The following is a 20,536-nucleotide window of genomic DNA, read 5'->3' as shown; positions in this document are numbered from 1 at the left end:
AGGCACTGGAAGTCTATGAAACAAGGCTTTCATAAACAAATTTCATTAAAAGCGTATCTGCCTCGTAAAGTGAAGAAAAGAGAAAGACTAATGCAGGCGTTTGTGCTGTAACAGGTTTACATTTGCAACTGGACTGATTCATGCTCTGTCATTGGATTGCTTTTGTGGTCTGTACTTAAAGTACAGGTGATCCATAAGAAAGGTCAAACGAACACTCATACCGTGGGATAGGGCCCCCTAAGTAGAATATATATGCATGTATAAAGAGTTTGCATAAAATACACCCAAAAAACTTGGTTTATTTAGCTCTTCATTTTTAGATAACAGTACCTTGTCATTAATCTGAGATACATAGATGTACAGCACCATTATACATATTATATACAGTGCCGAGGAGTTTAAAGTGGTATGCAGAATTATATTCCCTGCAGTGTACCTTTGTAAACCCTGTAAGGTCTGTTGAGAGGTCTGTGTGAGTACTCCCTGAAGGTGGTGACATGTGGATCTTTAACAGTTTTTGTAAAGTTCATTGAATGCGGGGGATTTTTCTTTTGATGTCAGAAGGATTTTTTATACTGTAAAGGTATCCTGATGACTCATGTAAGGGGAGAGTCAGGGCTGGATTGCTTTAGTCTAACACTGGCATATTATTGTGACCATTTCTGATCAACAAGCAGAGTGTATTTTATACAGGGCTACAGCATAACCTACTTACTGTCATTATTGTTTTCTTCAATAACTAAATACTGTATATAATATCACACACTGCTCATTCTAGCAATGTTAGGCATGTCTTGGTCTTGTCATTGGTGGACTGGGGCACTGAAAAGGATATAGGCCTGCACGTTAGGACAATAACTTTAAAGCTGTGGATGACAAACATCACTCATAACAGCCAGTAGAAGTTCAAATAAACCTCCTCAATGGCTGTGGTGACAAACGCTTGCCTGTTTATTATCAGGTTTCATTTTTAGTAGACCTAGAATGTGTGGCTCATTCCGTATAAAAGTATTGTCTGCATTGTATAGCTAACATACAAAGTTCCTCAGTTTTGTAGGAAGATGTAGTTCTGTAGTTTTCGTTATAAGCAGCATTCTTACTTTGTTAGTGTGGGAGTAAAAAAAAAAAAAAAAAAAAACCCTTAATCTGCACTCTGGGGAAGTTAAACTATGTATTTGTGGCATACAGTGCATTAGCTAATATGATTTCAACATTTTGGTCAGTAGCATTACATTTGTTACTGTAGATTACAAATCCCTCCTGCCCTGTACGCTTGGCTAGGCCTGTATTAAATTGAAAAACCCAAGGTGCAAAGAGTAAATATCCGAGGGATCCTCGGAACCCTCGCCTGCAAATACTTCATCCCCTGCTGTGGGCCGTGCAGGGGGAAGAACTGAAAAACAGGAAGCTGACCTTGTAAATTAAAATAAATATAACTTTTAAGGCATTCTTCAATCAGAGCTGTCTACACAAGGAACCTTGGAGTAAGTGTGAAATTTACTTAGCTCCTGTAATGTGTTGAGCAGTAATCTTTAAGTTTGTAGGCACACAGTTGAAAGTATCTTTCACTGCTTCAAACCATGTTTTAAAGAAGAACATTTGCTATTTTAAATTATGCTTTTATGCTGGCTACTAATTGGAATCATAGGCTGTGGTGGGCTTTATAATGTAAAATAGGGCTGTCTAAATCCATAATAATATGATTCATAATTGGCTCCCAGCAATTAATTTACCATTTCTATTAGCAATTCTGTTGTCCAGATTTACTTCACAGTGTAAAGTGGATGCTACCACAATGGATTTGACATGCCTTTCTTGTCACATGTACAGCTAGTTCCTCTCCCATTACAAAAGAGGGAAAAGGGGCCCGTGGCACTGGAGCAGCTGTGGTTTACCACATACTCCCAATGCATGTTCCTGGATCTGTACTTAGAAGGTGGCCTATATCTTGAGTTGTATGCCTTGGCTCCACACAACAAAAGTGTTTTAGGATTCAATCATAACACAGTTCTCCTTCCTTTTAAATTTCCCAGCAGTGAACTTGCAAGTGTGCAGTAATTTCTTTCACAGCAAAAATGATGAAGAAAAAGGACCTCTTCTGGTCCAGAGTTAGGAGTTTGAGATTATATTAATGCTATTAAAATTGTTAGATTGGTACATTTTATTTTTTATTATATATATATATATATATATATATATATATATATATATATATATATATATATATATATATATATATATATATATATATATAAGTACCTCATGTGCAAACTCAATACTTGAATGTTATGCAACATGTTTTTTTTTTAAGCAGCCCCTTGAGGGAAGATTATGTTCTTGCAAAAATGCTGTCACTGGCTTCCTAACCACTACTTGACCACAACTGATATCTTATTTGAGATTCCAACTTCATATTTTCACTTATGTAAACTCCATGGACATCATCTAACTGCAGAGGGGAAGTAAAGTGTCAGCAAATATGCTTATATCTAAAAATTGACCATGCAGTTTGGTAACAGTAGATGGGTCGGAAATATTGTTTGCCCTTGAACTGAACTGGCTAGTTGTGTGACACTGTGACTGAGGGGCATCTGGTTTGTTTAACCCTTTCATTCCTCTCTGGTTTTACCACTATTCTGAAAAGGCAAGGTTTTTTACATCTGTAAAAATTGTATATTGAATATTAATGGCCTGTATTGTAGCTAAAAACTCTATGGAAACCGCACAATTCTGCTCCAAATCCAGTCTTTTTATTTTGATTGTCCTGTTTATGAACAGTATTGTAAATTATCAAGAGGTTTTTTGCAACATCACGGGTTGCATCATTACAGCACCTTGCAGCATCACATGTCATTTATAACATTGAAAATATTTGTTCTGAATGCACTGATTTCTGACGAAGTTGCTGCACAAAACAACTCATGACCTTGGTATAAGTGTTTCTAAATTCATTTTAGGTTTTATTTTTCTAGATACTTTTTCTATTGTATTTCTTGCAGTCTTGCTAATTTTGGATTTTTAAAAATAATTTATACAGAGTGTGAAGTGCAGCTGTTTCAGGTGAAGTAGAATAAATACGAACATACCAGTGTGAAATGCTGAAAAAAAAAGATTTAATAACACTAAATGGAAAATAACAAAGCTGAGGACACCATCTGCTGTAGCTCAAACAAGATGGCGCTACAGTTCAGCAGGAGATGTTAGGGTACATTTGTGTAGTAGTTATGTTGTGTAATGTAATCGATTTTAAATAGCTTTGTTTCCTGACATTCTCAACTGATGGCATCTACAGTATACACACCCTGCAGATAAATGAAATCTTAAGCCCTTTTCACACTGGCACAATCCCGGATAGTGTGAAACCACGTACCTGGATCGTACCTGAGTTAACTTGGGTCAGGATGTGGGTCAACATGCTTTGACCCGGGTTGAGCGAGACAAAATGCATGACAGCCCTTGGTAAACTGATGCAGTATCAAACAGCCACACAAGGAACATTTCTGTTTATTTTGTTTAGCCATATTTTTGTTGATTGAGACACAGCATGAGCCAGATTACAGCAGGGATGAAGAAACATTTGCTCTAATCAACATTTGGGCCGACGGTTCAATCCAGAGAAGCTTGGATGTAAGCGTCTGTAACAAGCTGCTTCCAGAGCATTGATACGCGTGTTGTGCACTTGTGTCTATCACCCAGGTCAACCCTGCTTTATCAAAAGCAGTGTGAAATCGCATATCTGACCCGCATGACACCGGGTCCTGACCTGGGCAGAGCATGCCAGTGTGAAAGGGGCTTTATTTTGGCACTTGTTGCATAGATAATAAAACAGCCAGTGTAATCTCAGGCAAATTGTTTTTTATTCGGCAAATTATTGATTTCTGTAGTTTGGGGTAAGTCAGCTGGGCATTTATCTATATTTCTCGGCATTATTGTTTTAATTAGAACATGTATTCCCCTCTTTGTAGTTTTCATTTAAGGTTTCAGATGACAGGAGGTCAGATTTCATATGCCTGGGGGTAACTTTCCTGTTTGCAGAGAGAAAGGTTCTGTAAGCAGAAGAATAAGTAGCTTCTGGAATAGTAAATTACTCCACAGTCCCAAACCTGATGCACACATGTTCTCTGTAGTGAGTGTTTGCAAAGAGACGATTCCCCTATATATCTGACAACCTTCTCAGTCATTTGCATGTGAATGGCAAATTGGATGGCAACCTAATTACAGTACAAATTCAGCCCGTTAAGGACACAGCCTTGTGACTAGAACTAGATTTATGGTTTTGTAGCACAGTGTGAATCTAAAGGTTAGATTTTGGTCTGCAAAACAAGTGTTTTATGATGTACAGTGTAGATTTGGGATCTTATTATTTGAAGAGGTTGAACATTTACTGGTCCTTGTACTGAAGCATGTATTTCGTGGAGAATAAAATAATAAACGGAACACAACTAGCAAGAAACAATAATCAAACTTCTCCATACAGCAGCAAGTTGTGTCGCTTTGTTCACCCCCATTTATTTTTATTTCTCTCAGAATTAGCCTTTGCACTTGCTTCAAAACCAAGGCACACAATCTTGATTGAGTGCAGCAACATCATTATGGTTGTACAAAGTTACACTTTTTTTTTTTTTTCCTACACTCCTTGTAGGAAATCTCAAAATGGTCATAACTTGAATGCTCAATTGCAGTGGGAATGCCAATAAAGAGACTATCACAGGCATACTTGTGTGCAACATAAGTGGGAGCCAGGAGATGCTAGTGTAGTGCAGATTGGAGTGTGATCAGATTGCCTTTATTCAATTTGTTTGGTGGATTGAGTTCAGGTCATCATGGTTCACACACCTCCACTGTCTAGGTCCCTCTGAGCTGTAAAATGTGGTGCTAACTGAACACATGCTTGAAAGAGAGACCATCCATATTGAGTTGATTACAGTAGGTTAGCTGGGTATAATTTTAAACAGATTCACACTGTCTTCGACTGGGGATTTATTTAAGTTTACTTAGTCTGAATTGTCAGCACTAAAATAGATTTCAGTGCACCAGACTCTCTAAGTTAATCCAGTTGTGATACAATTTAGTAGTTCTACTTTGAGAGTCATTGAGAATATCAAATTATGTTGCTATCTGGAGAATTCTGCCTGTGTGATGTCAATTACGGTTTTAAATGTACCGAAGGTCATGGTGATCTAGTGTTACATGATAGTAACGGCTCTAATTCTGTAACATCAGCTATGGCAGATGTTACTAACATACTTATGTAATTTACTATATTTTGTTTATGGAATGTTTTTCCATTGAAAAAAGTGCATCTTGGACTGCTCCTGAAGTTTAAACATGTTCTCCTTTTTAAATAAATTAAAAAGAACAAAAAAAAGAAACATTTCCGTTCTCGTTGAACACCCTGCATTAGAAAAGAGGTGGTTACTTGCCTTTTAGTGTTATTTTAGTCTTCCATAGAATCTTGGCTCTAGTTTAACACATGTTGTAGCAGGTACTACATCTGATAATGGTGCTTTGCTGGTTAGCAACCAGAATTGTCATCTGAATATTTCCAGGTATAGTTACGATTTAAAACTTTTCTAATTATACCTAGCATCTTGTTTACTACGACAGCACTGAAATGTACATCCCTGAAGCATGTGCTTGTCCATTCCACAAACATACAAGTTAGAATTGACATTGTTTAGAATCTGTGTACTTCAGCAGTGACACAATTGTATATTAAGTCATCTTTAGTGGCAGAGCTTGCATACAATAGCTGTTTTATTTTCAGCAAGGAACAGCTGCTTCATGAGCCAAGGGAAGAAAACTCGGATCTCAGGTTACAGGTGTCCAGATGCTTTTGATACACAAATGACCTGATCACTTCAGGTCATCCTGCAGTGCATGCCCCAATCTCTTTATTTGCAAAGTATAGTTGTCTTTGTAATGCCATTCCACCCTCCAGTTGTTAAGAATTAAATAGAGGAAATAAGTGTAACAAGCCGTGCCTTGGCCCAGAGTCCACAAAGTTACAGCAGGTCAGAAAGAAGAAGAAAAGAAAAAAAACAACCTACATGCTAGCAAGTAAGAACTTGCTAGAGACTGACTAACTACAACTTAGGCCGTCTGCCATAGAAAGTGGGATTTATACACTAATGGCAACCACAGATGCCTGCGGTAAGTCACTGTCCAAAGCGTACATATATTTCTCTATACTGTGGAGATGACATTTTTTTAAATCTTAAGCTGAAACAGGATGCAGATGTTAAGTTAATGGACTTCAACTCAACATGTTGGACACCCCCCTGGATTTCTTGAACCTCTGATCAGCTGCTTCTTAGGTGATGTCTATGTGAGAATAAAGTCTGGAAAAAATGAGAAGATCTACAGCTAAATAATAAACTCACAAGAAAGATGTTTGTAATGAGATTTAAGAAATGGCATGGTCACTTTAGGGATAGTGCTTAACTGGTTAAGGTAACTCCATGTGAGGGTTGCAGCATGTGTTTCTAAGCCAGACAGCTGCTGTTTGTGCTGGTGGTGTTCACCTCCAGGGAGAGGGAAAACACCAGCCCGAACTTCACCTGTCTGTGTGACACCTGTTTAAATTCATCACGACTAAACAGAAATAATAGCCTTGCCTGCAGATTTGTGTTAACACATGTAGATGGACGTGACTGTGACTGGTGTACACAAGGGTCCTTGTTAATTTAAGTTCCATACCAGGTTTGAAATCAATGCAGAGCGTCTGAAGTGACACATTACAAGTTTGCCACATTTAATGTCAATGCCAGACAGTTTTGCGTATTGGATTTAGTCTCAGCTCTTCAAATTGTGCATAACACTAATGCTTGCTCTGAGTGTGATACAGGAAGAAAATGCTTGACCCTTACAGAATAAAAACACATTTTTGCAGTACAGTTAGCAACAATTTTAACTTGTTCAGTGAAATTTAATACAACTTTGTGTGTCCCCTGGCTTTCAAATCATATTTAGTTGCATCAGCGATAAAATTTGGTTAATCACTAAACAGATCTTCCTGTATTGTATTCATTTGCTTTACTAATTCCTATTACATTGCTGAGCACTGCATTGATACTGTATACCAGTGGTACCCAAACAATAGTTGTCTTAGGACTTGTTTTTGTTCAAACTAAGTAATTGCCATAAATCAGTAATCCGCTGCTGAATGAAAATTAATGAATAGCGTTACCTTCATAATGTTGAAGGGAATATTGAAATGCCTCGGCAGCAGCTGGAGTAACTTGAAAAACCATGTAATGCTTACTCTTTTAAATTCATAGTCTGTGGAGGTGGCTTGAGTATGTACTAGCCAATGTTAACGTTTTGATGGAATAATTGTTTTTTTTTAAATGTTAAGTGATTGCAATCATTCTAAAGTATTCTTCATAGAATTGCATATTACAAATGCACGCCTTACTCTGAGTTTAGTGACAATGAATTAAATATGTTTCTCATTATTCCGTTTTCATTTCATCTCCTTGATTTTGTCTCTCTCTCTCTCTCTCTCTCTCTCTCTCTCTCTCTCTCTCTCTCTCTCTCTCTCTCTCTCGCACACTTACAGCTTCATCCAGGACAGTGTAGCTTGTTTCTGTGACTCGAATCAAACAAGCACATGTTGGGCAAGAGTGTTTTTTGTGTAAATGAAATTCAGGCTGTTCCTTATTCCTGGGCCTTGGTGGCATGCTGCTAAAGCCACCAATGCCATGTTCCGCTCTTATAAGTGGGATGTGGTTGGATGAGTTAATTTGGCAGATTTTTTTTTATATATAATGGTATTGGGTGGGGGTGGGGGTTCCCTTTGACCCAGGAGCAGCTGCAGTTCGACTCGTCTCCTTTCTCCCGAGGCGAGGTGCCGGCAGCAGCTGCTTCCCCTTTTCATTCCCCTCTCTAATGGCCGTGTGGTCTATCTATGGGTTTAATGAGGTTGAAACCTGGCAACCGTCGCTTGCAAAAAGACCGTGGCCAGGGCCGAGCATTCTCCGAGGAGTGCTGTTACTTTCCATAGACTTTCTTGATTAATTAATTTGTATTTATTTGTGGACACACACACACACACACACAAGACAGTCATTGAGAAAAAAAGTCATTATTCTGCTCAATTTGCTCATTAAGCGTTCTTGTGTCTAGGAAGGCACTGCATTTTCAGACTGGTGCCCTGTTTACCCTTTGTGTTGCACGCACACATTTCTAAACAGGTTTTTAGCATGTCTACGTAAACTAGCAAAAATGTTTTTTTTTTTTTTGTTTTGCATGTCTTTTGGCATGTGCTTTAATCTGGTCAAAAGTCAACTCCAGAATAACCTTTTAAAGACCACACAGTGTGTGGCCTGTCATCATGATTCTGCAACAGCTACAATCTACATAGGTAATTAATGGGTTAAGCTAGTGATATCCAGTCTGTACCAAAGTGCATCAATGCTTTCTGATGCTGTAGCACTTCATTTAGTACCAAGACCAGTAAAATTTTGTTTAACCTTTTAGGGTATTTAACCTCTGCTCATCATTCCTGGAAGCTTATATATTTAACAGAAATGCTATTGATTTCACTTCAAATAGTTGATATGAGCTGCATATTTACAGAGAAACCCAAAACTCTTAATGTGGCTTTTGGGAGGGGTCAGTGTGTGAGGAATACTTATTCATTGTACCATGCTGTATAGTGCTGCATATACATGATAATTATTATTATTCTTAGCAGATGCCCTTATCCAGCGTGACTTACCCATTTATACAGGGGTTTTTTACTGGAGCAATCTAGGTAAAGTACCTTGCTCAAGGGTACAACAGCAGCGTCCCCCACCTGGGATTGAACCCACAACCCTCCGGTCAAGAGTCTAGAGCCCTAACCACTACTCCACACTGCTGCCCTATTTATGCCCCAATTAATGTTGCTAGGTGCCAGTGCATTTCCCTAATTAATGTAGCTAGGTGCCAGTGTATATACAGTAGATGTGTGTGAGAAGCAACACCTTTTTGAAGTTCTATAGATTGCTCCTGAAGACTTCTAGATCTTCACAGGGTTCAATGTGTCCATGTTGAGAAGCCATTACCATTTGGAAGAATTTGTTGTATAGAGCATTCTAGTATGCAGTGTGCCAATATTGTGTTAACAGGGTCTGTCAAGACTCTCATGATAAATTAGAATGAAGTAGTTTTGCCAAGAAAGTTAACATGAAAAACTTAAAATATAGTTGAGGAAGAGGGTTTTTTCATTAAGATTTCAAAAGCGCTATCCAAACAGCACTTACGCAACATGCGATATCAGAACATAATAAAATGACTTTCACAATATTCATAGTGTAGAAATAGTAAATCTGAGAACGATATATATCCCTCTTCCTTTAACCCAGTATACGGTGTACTGTATGGATGCCACTTGCCTGCAGTTCATTATTTCTTTTCCTACTTGAAACATATTGTTTCATACTCCAAAGATACACATCTCGCTTCAAACTTGCAGCCATTTCAGCCCTTGAATGCAATGTACTGAGTTTATTTGCCATAGGCTGTAGATTACAAAAGCAGTTTGGTCACCCCTTCAATAAAAAGCACTGGTATTGTAAAACTTGAGTTAAGAGAAAACTCTCTGGCACTGCTACTTTAGTGTGATTTTTAGTATCAGAGACCTCACAGTTTAAAAAAATCTTTACTTTAGATCAAACTTGAGATTTCACAAAACAGTAACAGATGGTTATTGCCAAATATTTTACTTTGGTGTGCAATTGCTTGATTTCCTAAACAAAAAAAAAAAAAAGGTAAAACCTGAAATCAATCAATGGAGTTGAATAGCGTCTAAAAAGTCTCTATAAGGAGGGGTTTTGGGACACAGCCCAGTCCGTACCAGATCTCTCCCTTTATTCAAAAGAACAATGTTGACAAGAAACCTGAGGAATTTTGGTCCGAGGAGGGGGGTATGGAAATGTACACAGCTTGAATGAGTGACTGCAGGCTTAAGCCGTTGCATTGCAATTGGGAGCTGAGCTTGATGAGCTCCTGCTAGGCTGTAGCCAGGATGGGTCTAGGCCTTTTTCTTTTCAGCGACGCATAAACAATCAAAGGCTCCCTTTTTATCCATTGTTACTGTGGAGGACATCCATTTAAAGTTCAAATTCCAGCAGGCTTGGGAAGAAGGAAACGCAATAGGCAGGGCCAGGAGATAATAATCAAGCATCAGGAGTAAGCTGCAGACAAGTCACTTTTGTCCCCCGACAGAAGAGAACAGGCCGGGTGTACTTGGTTTTGAATAGAGGGCTAGATGCATTCTTGGAATAGTGAATGGGGCACTACGAAGGTGGCAGCTACTGAGAGCATCTGGTGCTTTGCTTCCCTTTTGGATCAGCACTGAACTTCACAATGCAGAAATAGGCCTGGAATGGCATTTAATGAAGTGAGCTTTTGTGTCCGGATTCCTTCAGGCTTCACCGGCAAAGGGAGGTAGACGTCTGAAGAGCAATAAAGTAGAGGGCCCAAGGAAAGGAAATTATAATACAAATAAGACATAGCTATATAAATGAATTCATTTAATCATGCCACACATGCTTGGCAACAGTTGTACCACTCTTAGGAAGTCTTGACCAAATGCTTTCTTGATGCATGCATGTGTTGGCGTATTTTTGGTGGATTTATTTTGTTTTAAAAGTCGATTTTCTTGGTGTTACCCATTAAACACCAGTGCACTTAGTCGTTGAAATGGATAATACACTTGAAGGCCAGGTGACCATCTCAAGGAGTGGTGACCACGCCAAAATGTTTAAGTTTTACTAAGTTTCTATTGTATTAAAAAATAAATACAATTAAAAGAAAAAAATCCTTAAATTTGAATTCTGGCTTTCCTTATTTCTGAAGTATTCACCAATTTGCTTTAATTTAAAAAAACAAACAAACAAACACACCACTTTCTGTACCTTGGTCTACTCATAGCTGTTTTAAGCAAGCCAAACCCATCAGGGTGGGCTTAATTCTTGTATGTGATATTGTAATGACTGACTAGGTGACGGAAAATAAACTTAAATTAAAATGTTGTATAGGCTTGTTTCAAATTATAATGCACTTGCTCCCTTTCAGGTACGAAATGTAACCATTACCTAATGGGTGTTTACCTCCTAAAGAGCCGAAACCTGAATATTCAAAAATTACGAGACTGTTTGTATAATCAAAGTAATTGTTACTGTATTTTGTATGAGAGAAATATTCTTTGAAACTCTGAGGCATCAGAGGACTCTTATCTAGACGACTGTCTCATTTGTGCAGACGCCCACGCGCCACCCTCAACAATTGGGCCTTAGTGAATCATGTGAAGAGCCAGCTCACGCCTTCTCAAGACAGCCTCCTATCTAGGAGTGTGCGTGGACTCCCGGTCCATGCTGTCCACTTTGTCGGATGGCTGAGTGCAGAGAATAGCCGCCTGTTTAGAGCTATTTTAGCTCAACAGAGCACTCACGGTAGTGAAGTTCCAGAAACCTCTCGTCTTGATGGCAGCAGCTTCTCAGACCCTACCTTTGAGTCTCCTGCACATGCACCCTCTGCAAGCTTGGTTCAACAGCAGGCTTTTTCAGCCTGCGGTGAACCGTGACTGCCTCTTGACAGTGACAGAAACAGCCTGACCATCTGCGCCTCGGCTTGGCGCTGGGCAGTGTCGTCGCCATGGACGCGTCCAGTCTGGATTGTGGTGCTGTGTGGAATGGCAGGGGGGCGCAGGAGGTGTGGAACCTCCCTTGACAGTCATGTGCTTGTCCATGCAGACAACATAACAGTGGTGGTCAACCACCAGGGCGAACTCAGGTCTCCCAGTCTATTGCATGGCCTGCAAACTTTTGCTCTGGGCACACAAGAACCTGCGCTCACTGCGGGCAGTACATCTGCCTGGGGTGATAAACTAGGTGGCGGATCTCCTCTCAAGGAGGGTCCCAGTGCCTCGGAGTGGAGGCTTCACCTCGAGGTGATGAGTCTCATTTGGGAGAGGTTTGGGAGAGCAGAGATAGAGCTCTTTGGGTCTGTCCAATAGGGTTATCAACACTTTACAAAATGCCAGAGCAGCGTCCACGTGTTCCCAGTACAGGTACAGACGTGGTGTCCACCTCGTGGGTTTGACCCCATGACTTGTCCCATGGCAGTTATACTGCTATTTTTGCAGGACCTTTTATGAGTGGAAAGCCCCCTCTACATTTAAAGGTTTATCTGGCAGCCCATCGGCTTGCTGTTAAAATTGACTCTGTCTCCCCAGGAGCTCAGCTTCCTGGCGGGGCAATTTTTGAAAGGGGTTCGGTGGCTTCGGCCGCCTAGGAAGAACATTGTTTAACCTCCAGCAAGGAACGTTGTGCTCAGTGCACTCTTCAAGCCTTAATTTGAGCCCATGCATTCAGCTTGGGTTAAATATTTATCGCTTAAGTGACTGTTTGCTTGCTGTCACCTTCACAAAGTGGGTGAGCAAGATGCAGGCATTCTCCGTAGCGAAAGCCTGCTTAATTTCTGTTAGTTCCTGTCCTGCTTTGTCGAAGACAATCTTGGCATTCCATGTCAACCTGTCTGTGGAATTGGAGGCTTCCTTCCGTCTCCTTTCCAGTCTGACGGAGCTACAGCTCCATACGCTTTGTCCAGTGCAGGCCCTGGCGTACTACAGACTTAAATCGTGTATCCTCAAAACCCTGGTTTTGGAACTAGTGTTAAGGGTGGCTTCAGTAAAATTGAGGCACGTTTCTCCCTCAATTTTTTATACCTAGCTACTTGTTACTGGGGTTTCTAATGGTAACGCACAAGGCATCCTCTGCTTAGCCTTGTAGCATTCCAGTCGTTCGTCAATCTTGCCCTTGCAACGGCTTTGGTATACTCACCCATTAGGTAATGGTTACATTTCGTACTTGAAAGGGAACGTTATCATAACCTGGTTCCCTGAAATAGAAATGTAACCATTAACTTTCATGGTCACTGCATCCATGATTGCATTAAGCTTGAAGGAAAAATAATGCGGAGGTCTGTTAGCGCTGTCATTTTATGCCCTCAGGGACAGGCCATGACTGCACCACAGGCTCGGCTGAGCAGTTTTGGTATAGAATATTCAGGTTTCAGGGTCTTTAGGAGGTAGCCTAAACACCAGTTAGGTAATGGTTACGTTTCTATTTCATGGAACCAGGGTTATGATAGTAACCTAACGGTTTCAATATTGAGTCTACTTTGTGGTTTTGGTGTGCTAGTATAGTGAAACTATTCATCAAACTGTTTGGAGCATGGCCACCATTGTAGGTCTGTGTAGGTGATACTGTAGATAGTTGAGACTGCTCAACACATTGACTTGTCTGTGCTTCACATAGATTTATTCAGCTTGTCTTTAACAATTTCATGTGCTGGTGTAAGCTTAGCAATGGAAACAAAAGCCCTAATTTGGAACACCTGAACTTGTAAGTCTAATTAGGCAATGTGAGGCTATTTTGCACCCTTGGTTGTGCTGTTTATGTATAATTGGATATTGTGTAACTACTTTGATTCTACCAAAAGTCAGTTGCACAAATTGATTTATCTTTCGTTTTTTTTTCTCTCCACAGACTTTAAAAAATTCAAAGAGCCTTTGCTCTCTCGATTATGAGGAGGACGATGAAGATGACGAAGTCGATGACGATCCTCACATGAAGACCATTGTGTCGTCTCCCTGTGACTCTAATGACCTTTTAATGAACATCATCACTCCCGGCTCCAGCCCCATGAAGGAGAACTCTGTCCGACACCACCACAAAGTGGGAGGTCGCCACCTGCGGAGCTTCGGGAGTACTGCAGCTGTGAGTGAGAGTGATGAGGACACCAGCGATTGTGAGAGCACGGAGTTCCCTCTGGACTTTGTGGACCTGGATCTAGAACAGATCGAAAACAATTGAGTTGCCAGATGTTGTTTTTTTTTTTGAAGTTCCTTGACAAAGGACTAACTTTTTTGCATTGCATTGCATAAAAACCCCACAAACCCTGTTCGACCAACCTACCCACCCATCCCTCCTGTACCCACCCACAAAAAAATATAAAAAAATAAAATAAAATAAAAGGAAAAAAAAAAAAATTGTATTGGCTATTTTTGGGCCTGCTTTAGAAGATGACATTCATTCAGTGAATGCACAATTAAGAGGAAATTATTTTGGATTAAAAAAAATAAAATAAATGTAAATATGAAAACTCTGAAATCTTATTCGATACTTTGCATTTTACAGCTTAGTTCTGAAAAAAGAGAAACTTAATACAGACTTGTAATATAAATTAGGCTTTAAAAAAGGCCTTCTATTAAATTGAACAGGTTTGTCTATAGTAGCATCTATGTGGGTATATGAACTGATTTTGTGGAAAAAGCCAAGACTTCTAAACAATCATCTTAAAATGAAATAAAAAGTTGAATATTGGAATTAATGACTTGGGCAAATGGTAATTGACTGTGTGTAGGTTTGGTTGCTAGACAGGTCTTCCAGACTGCACAAGAACTGCCTGTACAGCTATTAAAACTTCATAAACAGGAAATATTTTTCTTTTAAACCTAAAAAAGTGCAGTAGCCAATTAAAAAAATTAAAAAAAATAAAAACAAAACAAAAAAATGTAGCATTCATAACAGGCTTCCTGCAGATTCTCAATAGATTACTCAGTTACCTCAAGTTAAAGTGGATTTAATTTCTCAATGGCTTTGTAAGCTTCATAAAGAAGCATATTTGTTTTGGCTTTTGGCAGCTGGTTAGACCTTTGGCAGAGTGGTTTGCAGGCATTTGCCAGTCCGTCTCCTGGTCCTCCCTGACCTTCCACTTATGCTGCTGCGGCTATTCTCTTGTGATCTGAGCACCTCCACTGCCTGTTTGTTCTAACACTACTCGTTTCGTATTCAAACCTGACTGCTGCTGATTTATGTAAGAGGATGTCACACTTTTTTTGTAACGAAAGCAGGATTGACCAAACAGGTAGTCTCTAAAAAAGGTTCTTGCAGAAAAGAGAAATCTGGGTTTTAACAGTACCCACATGTCTGATCATTCTTGTCGTGATGTGTTATATATATATTAAGTTCCCCAGGGGTTGAACCCCCTCTGCAATACTAGAGGGAAACTAGTCCTTCGAATAAAATAAAATGGATCTTTGCTTTGCAACATGCATGCTTTGGTGTGTTTATTTTTTATTTTGTTTGGGGGGGGTCAGTGGTTCTTACCCTTTCCTGAAAACCCAGTTTTCATTTTTTTGCCTTGGGCTGCAGTAGTAAGATAAAATCCTGTCATTGCTTGTAATTTGATTGGTCACTGGTGGGGCCTTTTGCAGCACTAAATACAATTTGGTATCAAGTACTACCAATTTCCAAAGTTCATTCCACTGAAAAAAGAAAATACTTTTAAATGTGAAACTTACATCTTAGGTTTCTGAAATGGCAGCGGACAATTGGGGCTCTTTTTTGAAGGTTTGTTCGCTAGCCAGGAATTCACGCACTGTATGCTTTTTTGTTTTGTTTGTTTGTTTTTTTTTCTCTGTTAACAGAAACTGTTTGACAATGTGTGAATACTATAAATCACACATTATATTTGATATTTTGGTTTGTATAATGCATATGACTAAAAGAAAAGTTGTTGTATTAAAATCCACTACCAAATCGTTGTACGTAGCAATTCTATATGGTGCCACTGCCGTGCATTAGAGCAGGGTATATTATGCCAAAGCATTGTGGGGGGGGGGGGGGGGGGGTTACCTATAGTGATTGTAGTGCTTCAGTAAAATATGTCCTGAATACCTAGCGTACAAGACATTAAGAGAAGTGCCATGGTAGAATAAGTATGAAAAACTAATAATTTTAATTTCAAAAACTGAGCGCCCCTCTAGCTTGTCTTATCCAGAGGCAGAACTTTAATTTCTTCATTCGCCATCTCGACAGCAAAGCGTTGTATAGCATAAGCTGTATTGAAAAAAATGTCTCAAACCTTCTGCTGTTTGGGATTTCTTTTGTTAAATGTCCATACGACCAAAAAAAGTTGAATGCAAACTGTGCAAGCGACCCGTATCATGGAGGCACAACCAGTCTCTGGGAACACTTGACAAGCCACGCATGTTTATATTTTTTATTTATTTTTTAAAATTTTGTCGTTGCCAATTATTTTTAGTATTTTCTCCCAATTTGGAATGGCCAATTATTTTTAGGCTCAGCTCACCGCTACCACCCCTGCGCTGACTTGGCAGCGGCGAAGACGAACAAACGCTGTCCTCCGAAGCGTGTGCTGTCAGCTGACTGCTTTTTTTCACACTGCGGACTCACCGTGCAGCCACCCAAGAGCTACAGCGTCGGAGAACAACACAGCTCTCGGGCAAGCCTGCAGGCGCCAGGCCAGACTACAGGGGTCGTTGGTGCGCGGTGAGCCGAGTACACCCTGGCTGACTTAAACCCTTCCCCCACGGGGCGACACTCGGCCAATTGTGCGCCGCCCCCTGGGAGCTCCTGTCCATGGTCGGCTGTGGAATAGCCTGGACTCGAACCGGCGACGTCCAGGCTATAGGGCACATCCTGCACTCCACGCAGAGCGCCTTTACCGGATGCGCCACTTGGGAGCCCCCAATGTCATTATTTATTTATTTTTATTCATTTATTTATTTTTGTTATTTTTATTAGCAGTAGTATTAAAGTAGTAAAGGAGGACTGATAACCTGCTTGGTATGGTCACTTAAATAAAGCTTTGTGCTTAAGTCAGCTGCAGTTCTTTTAATTGGCCGCAATAAGGTGCTGCTGTAATGCAAGGTTACTGTATATATCGCAAGCAGCATCAATTGCGTGTACATAAATGTGTATTTTATTTAAATTATAAGATAATTACTGTTCTGTAGAACATATTTTTAAACTACACGTGACCTGTTATATTCCATTTATATGGATTACCTGTAAGAATAGGATTTTCAATCAAATGTAAACTAGTCGTTATGTTGATGTCACCAGTAATGTGTTGCGAACCTGCGGTCAAAATGTATCCTTCGTTACAGCCCTATGGAGAATAAACACATGTGGGCTTGCTAGTGACAATCAGTTATGTGTTAATCTTGATCTTTGCATATACATTGTAAAAAAATCACAAAGGATTGGTAGAAGTGGAGAATCTTTTCTCTGATACTCATTTCCAGTAGCTCTCTATTCAATCAGCTGAACTGAGTAGCCCTGAATGGGTCACTGCCTTCATTTCCATCTGGAAATTCCATTCACAGCCTGGTGCTGTCTGTGCCTTTCTACAGGGAGGCAGGCTTTACCATTAGTTACAACGTAGCCTCCAGGACATGTGTGAACCACACAATATGGCATAACTATGAGGGGAAGCTCTTCTGGCCCTTGCTGACTGTTGCCAGTAGTATTGTCCCGAACCAAATTCACAACCCTTAAACACTGAAAACGCATGGTAATGGCCCCAGTGGGAACTAGAGTTCCTTATGATAACCATTGTTAAACTGACAAGATCTGCCCCAGACAGCAGTATCAGGCACAGTGGATCCCTTAAGATTTGCATTAAGCTGATTTGAATTAAACAGCCTAGTGCATGCGGTGAGTGTTTGCTGCCAGACTCTGCCATTCTTGACACTCAGCTCCTGTCAGTTGTGCACTGGTTGCCCACGGTGATGTGTGATTACACAGAGCAAACAGCATGCATTTTTTTCCTATCTTCAATATAAAAGTGTGGTTAAGACTTATTTATTATATACCTTTTCTTATTTGTCACTGGCACTCTTTCCTGGCAAGTCATTTAGTTTGCCAGGCAAACCGGAACAACTGCACCTTTTTTAAAATGGTTTCAGAATGATTTTACATTTGTGAAGTGGTATTCGTGTACACTAGGTATGACCTGTCTGAATTAACTAGCAAGGCAGTCAAATGGGGAAGTCAACAAAATATCTACAGAGCTAGCCAACAGTTCAAATCATTAAGGTATTTGCTAGTTTTCACACACCCTGATTAGCTTAAATATTGGATTACTTTACCTAAATTAACGCTGAATAGTCTTAATGCTAATCAGGGTCTGTGAAACTAGCTGCCAAAGGTATAATTGACTTTTTTTTCCCAATTCTTCCCTTCAAGATGTGTAAGTTATGTATTAATTCAATTAATTACACAATACAAAATAAAACACCCCCTCGGTGCCCTTGTTGAGTACCATCCCATAACAATCTGACAGTGTAATTTAATAAAGAACATGCTCAAACTAACTAAAACCACTAATATTTTACCTGTGATTATTTGTCATACCTTCCTTTTGGAATTTTGAGAGAATCATTCTTATTTAGCTTTGCTTGTTTCATGGAAGTGCGTCATCTCTGCAGTGAATTGTGGGATGTAGTCCTGGGCAAACTTTAACCTCTGATTGAACTTGCTAGTTTCACGACATATCCCTTGTTGGATTACAGCCTCAGTATGGCAGTGAAAAGATCAGCTCCCTGGCTAAAAAGAAAATGTGCTTCCAATCGGCTTTTAGATAGCTCATTGCAGAAGTTAATTGCTGTTGATTGGTGTTCAGTTTTACAGGTGTGTGAAAGGCAGCTTTTCTTGTGTAATTAAATTTTACACAATAATTAAATAATAGGCTTGTTTAGTTTCATTTATTACCTGCCGATTTAAAAAAAAAAAACAAAAAAAAAACACAACAATGAAATTACTTGGAAAATCCTCCTAATGAATGCTCAACTTTGTAAGATAATGAATGCATAAAAACTGCAATGCCTTTTAGCTCGTATTGCATATAGAATGGAATGGTTGTATGGTGAAGAATGATTAAAATGTATTGTATTAGAACTAATTAAAGGACTATAGGAAACTGTAATGCTGCACCCAATGAATAGACCTCAAAATAGACTATACAGTGACGAACTGTAAACACATAAGCAACTCACAGCCACTGATGTCAAGGGCATGTATTGTATTGTATTGTGCAACAGCCATCATTGGGAAAGTCTGAAATGCTTATGAATGGTGAGAACCTTGCAAATTTGGTTGTTTATAGATGAGGAGTGTTAAAACAATGTTTTGAAATGTTTTTATAAAATGACTTTGGGAAAACTAAGCTCTCGGACAACAGCTTTGTAGCAGACTAAACACAAGCTGGAAAACATAACTTCAGGTAATGGTAACATTGATCTAGCTCAGTTAAGTGCATCTATAGAGCTTTGCAGAATGCACTCTGGAGAGTGTTGGATTCACATTTTGTACACAACTGTATTCTAGGTCAAGTTTGCTTATTGGTATCGCCAATAAAAAATAAATAAAAAAAAACACTTGCTGCTAATGTATAATGTACATTAAATAAACAAGAACATCATAAATTCAAGAGTGAGAAATGGGCATTTGGCCCACGTATGCTGGCTCGCTTTGGTGCCAGCAAGGTCCATTGGCACTCATGAGAGGAAAATCAAAAACCCCTAACCAGGCTAGTAATGGAAATTAAACCTCTGGGAATCCGTGGCCAGACGGACCGCCCTTCCTCCAGGCAGCTGGCTAAAGGTCTTCGGGTCACAGAGAGGGTTACACGTTATTGTTCATGACAGTATCCAGTCTTTTCTTGAATGATCCGATAGTCTCGCTTTAGCAACTCTGTCCAGCAGCCTGTTCCAATGGTTCACCACCCTTTCTCTCTCCTCGGTTCTTCCTCCTGTGGCCCCTGGTTCTGTTCTCTGTGACCTGTGAAAAATAATTCTCAGTAGTTACTTTGTTAAACCCATTGACAATTTTAAATACCTCTATTAAATTGCCTGACTCTCCTCCTTTCTAGGCGATATAGATTGCTCTCCTCTGTACTCTTTGCAGTGCCTCTATGTCTTATGATATGGGGACCACAACTGTACGCAATATTCTAGGTGTGGTCGTACAAGTGCGTTATATTATTATTATTTATTTCTTAGCAGACACCCTTATCCAGGGCGACTTACAAGATATCACATTATTTTTTACATACAATTACCCATTTATACAGTTGGGTTTTTACTGGAGCAATCTAGGTAAAGTACCTTGCTCAAGGGTACAGCAGCAGTGTCCCCCACTAGGGATTGAACCCATGACCCTCCGGTCAAGAGTCCAGAGCTCTAACCACTACTGCTGCCCAGTATAATTATAGTATAATTTCTCTAGATTTAAATTCAACTGTCTTGGCTATATAATTCTAATATTGGCTTACACTACGACCCCCCAAGTCCTTTTCATACATAGCCTCCTCTATTTTGTTACTGTTCATGTTGTACTAGCCTCTAATGTTTTTGCACCCTATGTGCAAGACAGCGTTTATTCACATTAAATTTCAACTGCCACTTGTCAGCCCAAGCTTGAATCTTGTGTAAATCTCTTTGTATTATTAAAGTTGCTGATTGGGAGTTGGCTACACCTCCCAGTTTTGGTACCCCACTTGTTACGTTACTCCAGTTTGATGCCTGGCCTCTAATTGTAACTCTCTGCTTTTTATCTTGTAACCAGTTATGAATCAATGCTGCTACTTTACCATTTATTCCTACTGATTTAATGCTTAGGTATAGTCTTTCGTACAGTACTTTGTCTCATGCTTTTTTTCTAGTGCTACTTGCATT

The 20,536-nt window shown here is 39.7% G+C and overlaps 1 protein-coding gene across 3 annotated transcripts in view; it reads left to right on the top strand.

Moving 5' to 3' along the window:
• Positions 1–15,106, top strand: part of LOC117420774 (protein FAM53A-like) — a 45,096-nt gene extending 29,990 nt beyond the window's left edge. For all 3 annotated transcript variants that reach the window (XM_059034354.1, XM_034034401.3, XM_034034400.3), the window contains one exon: positions 13,539–15,106. In XM_059034354.1, coding sequence (XP_058890337.1) covers positions 13,539–13,865 — 327 coding nt within the window. In that variant the 3' untranslated portion in view covers positions 13,866–15,106. The remainder of the gene's footprint in view (positions 1–13,538) is intronic.
• The last annotated feature ends 5,430 nt before the right edge of the window (positions 15,107–20,536 follow it).

Source organism: Acipenser ruthenus, chromosome 1, assembly GCF_902713425.1.
Source record: "Acipenser ruthenus chromosome 1, fAciRut3.2 maternal haplotype, whole genome shotgun sequence".
Taxonomy (NCBI): Eukaryota; Metazoa; Chordata; class Actinopteri; order Acipenseriformes; family Acipenseridae; genus Acipenser; species Acipenser ruthenus.
This window is presented reverse-complemented; position numbering and strand designations above follow the sequence as displayed.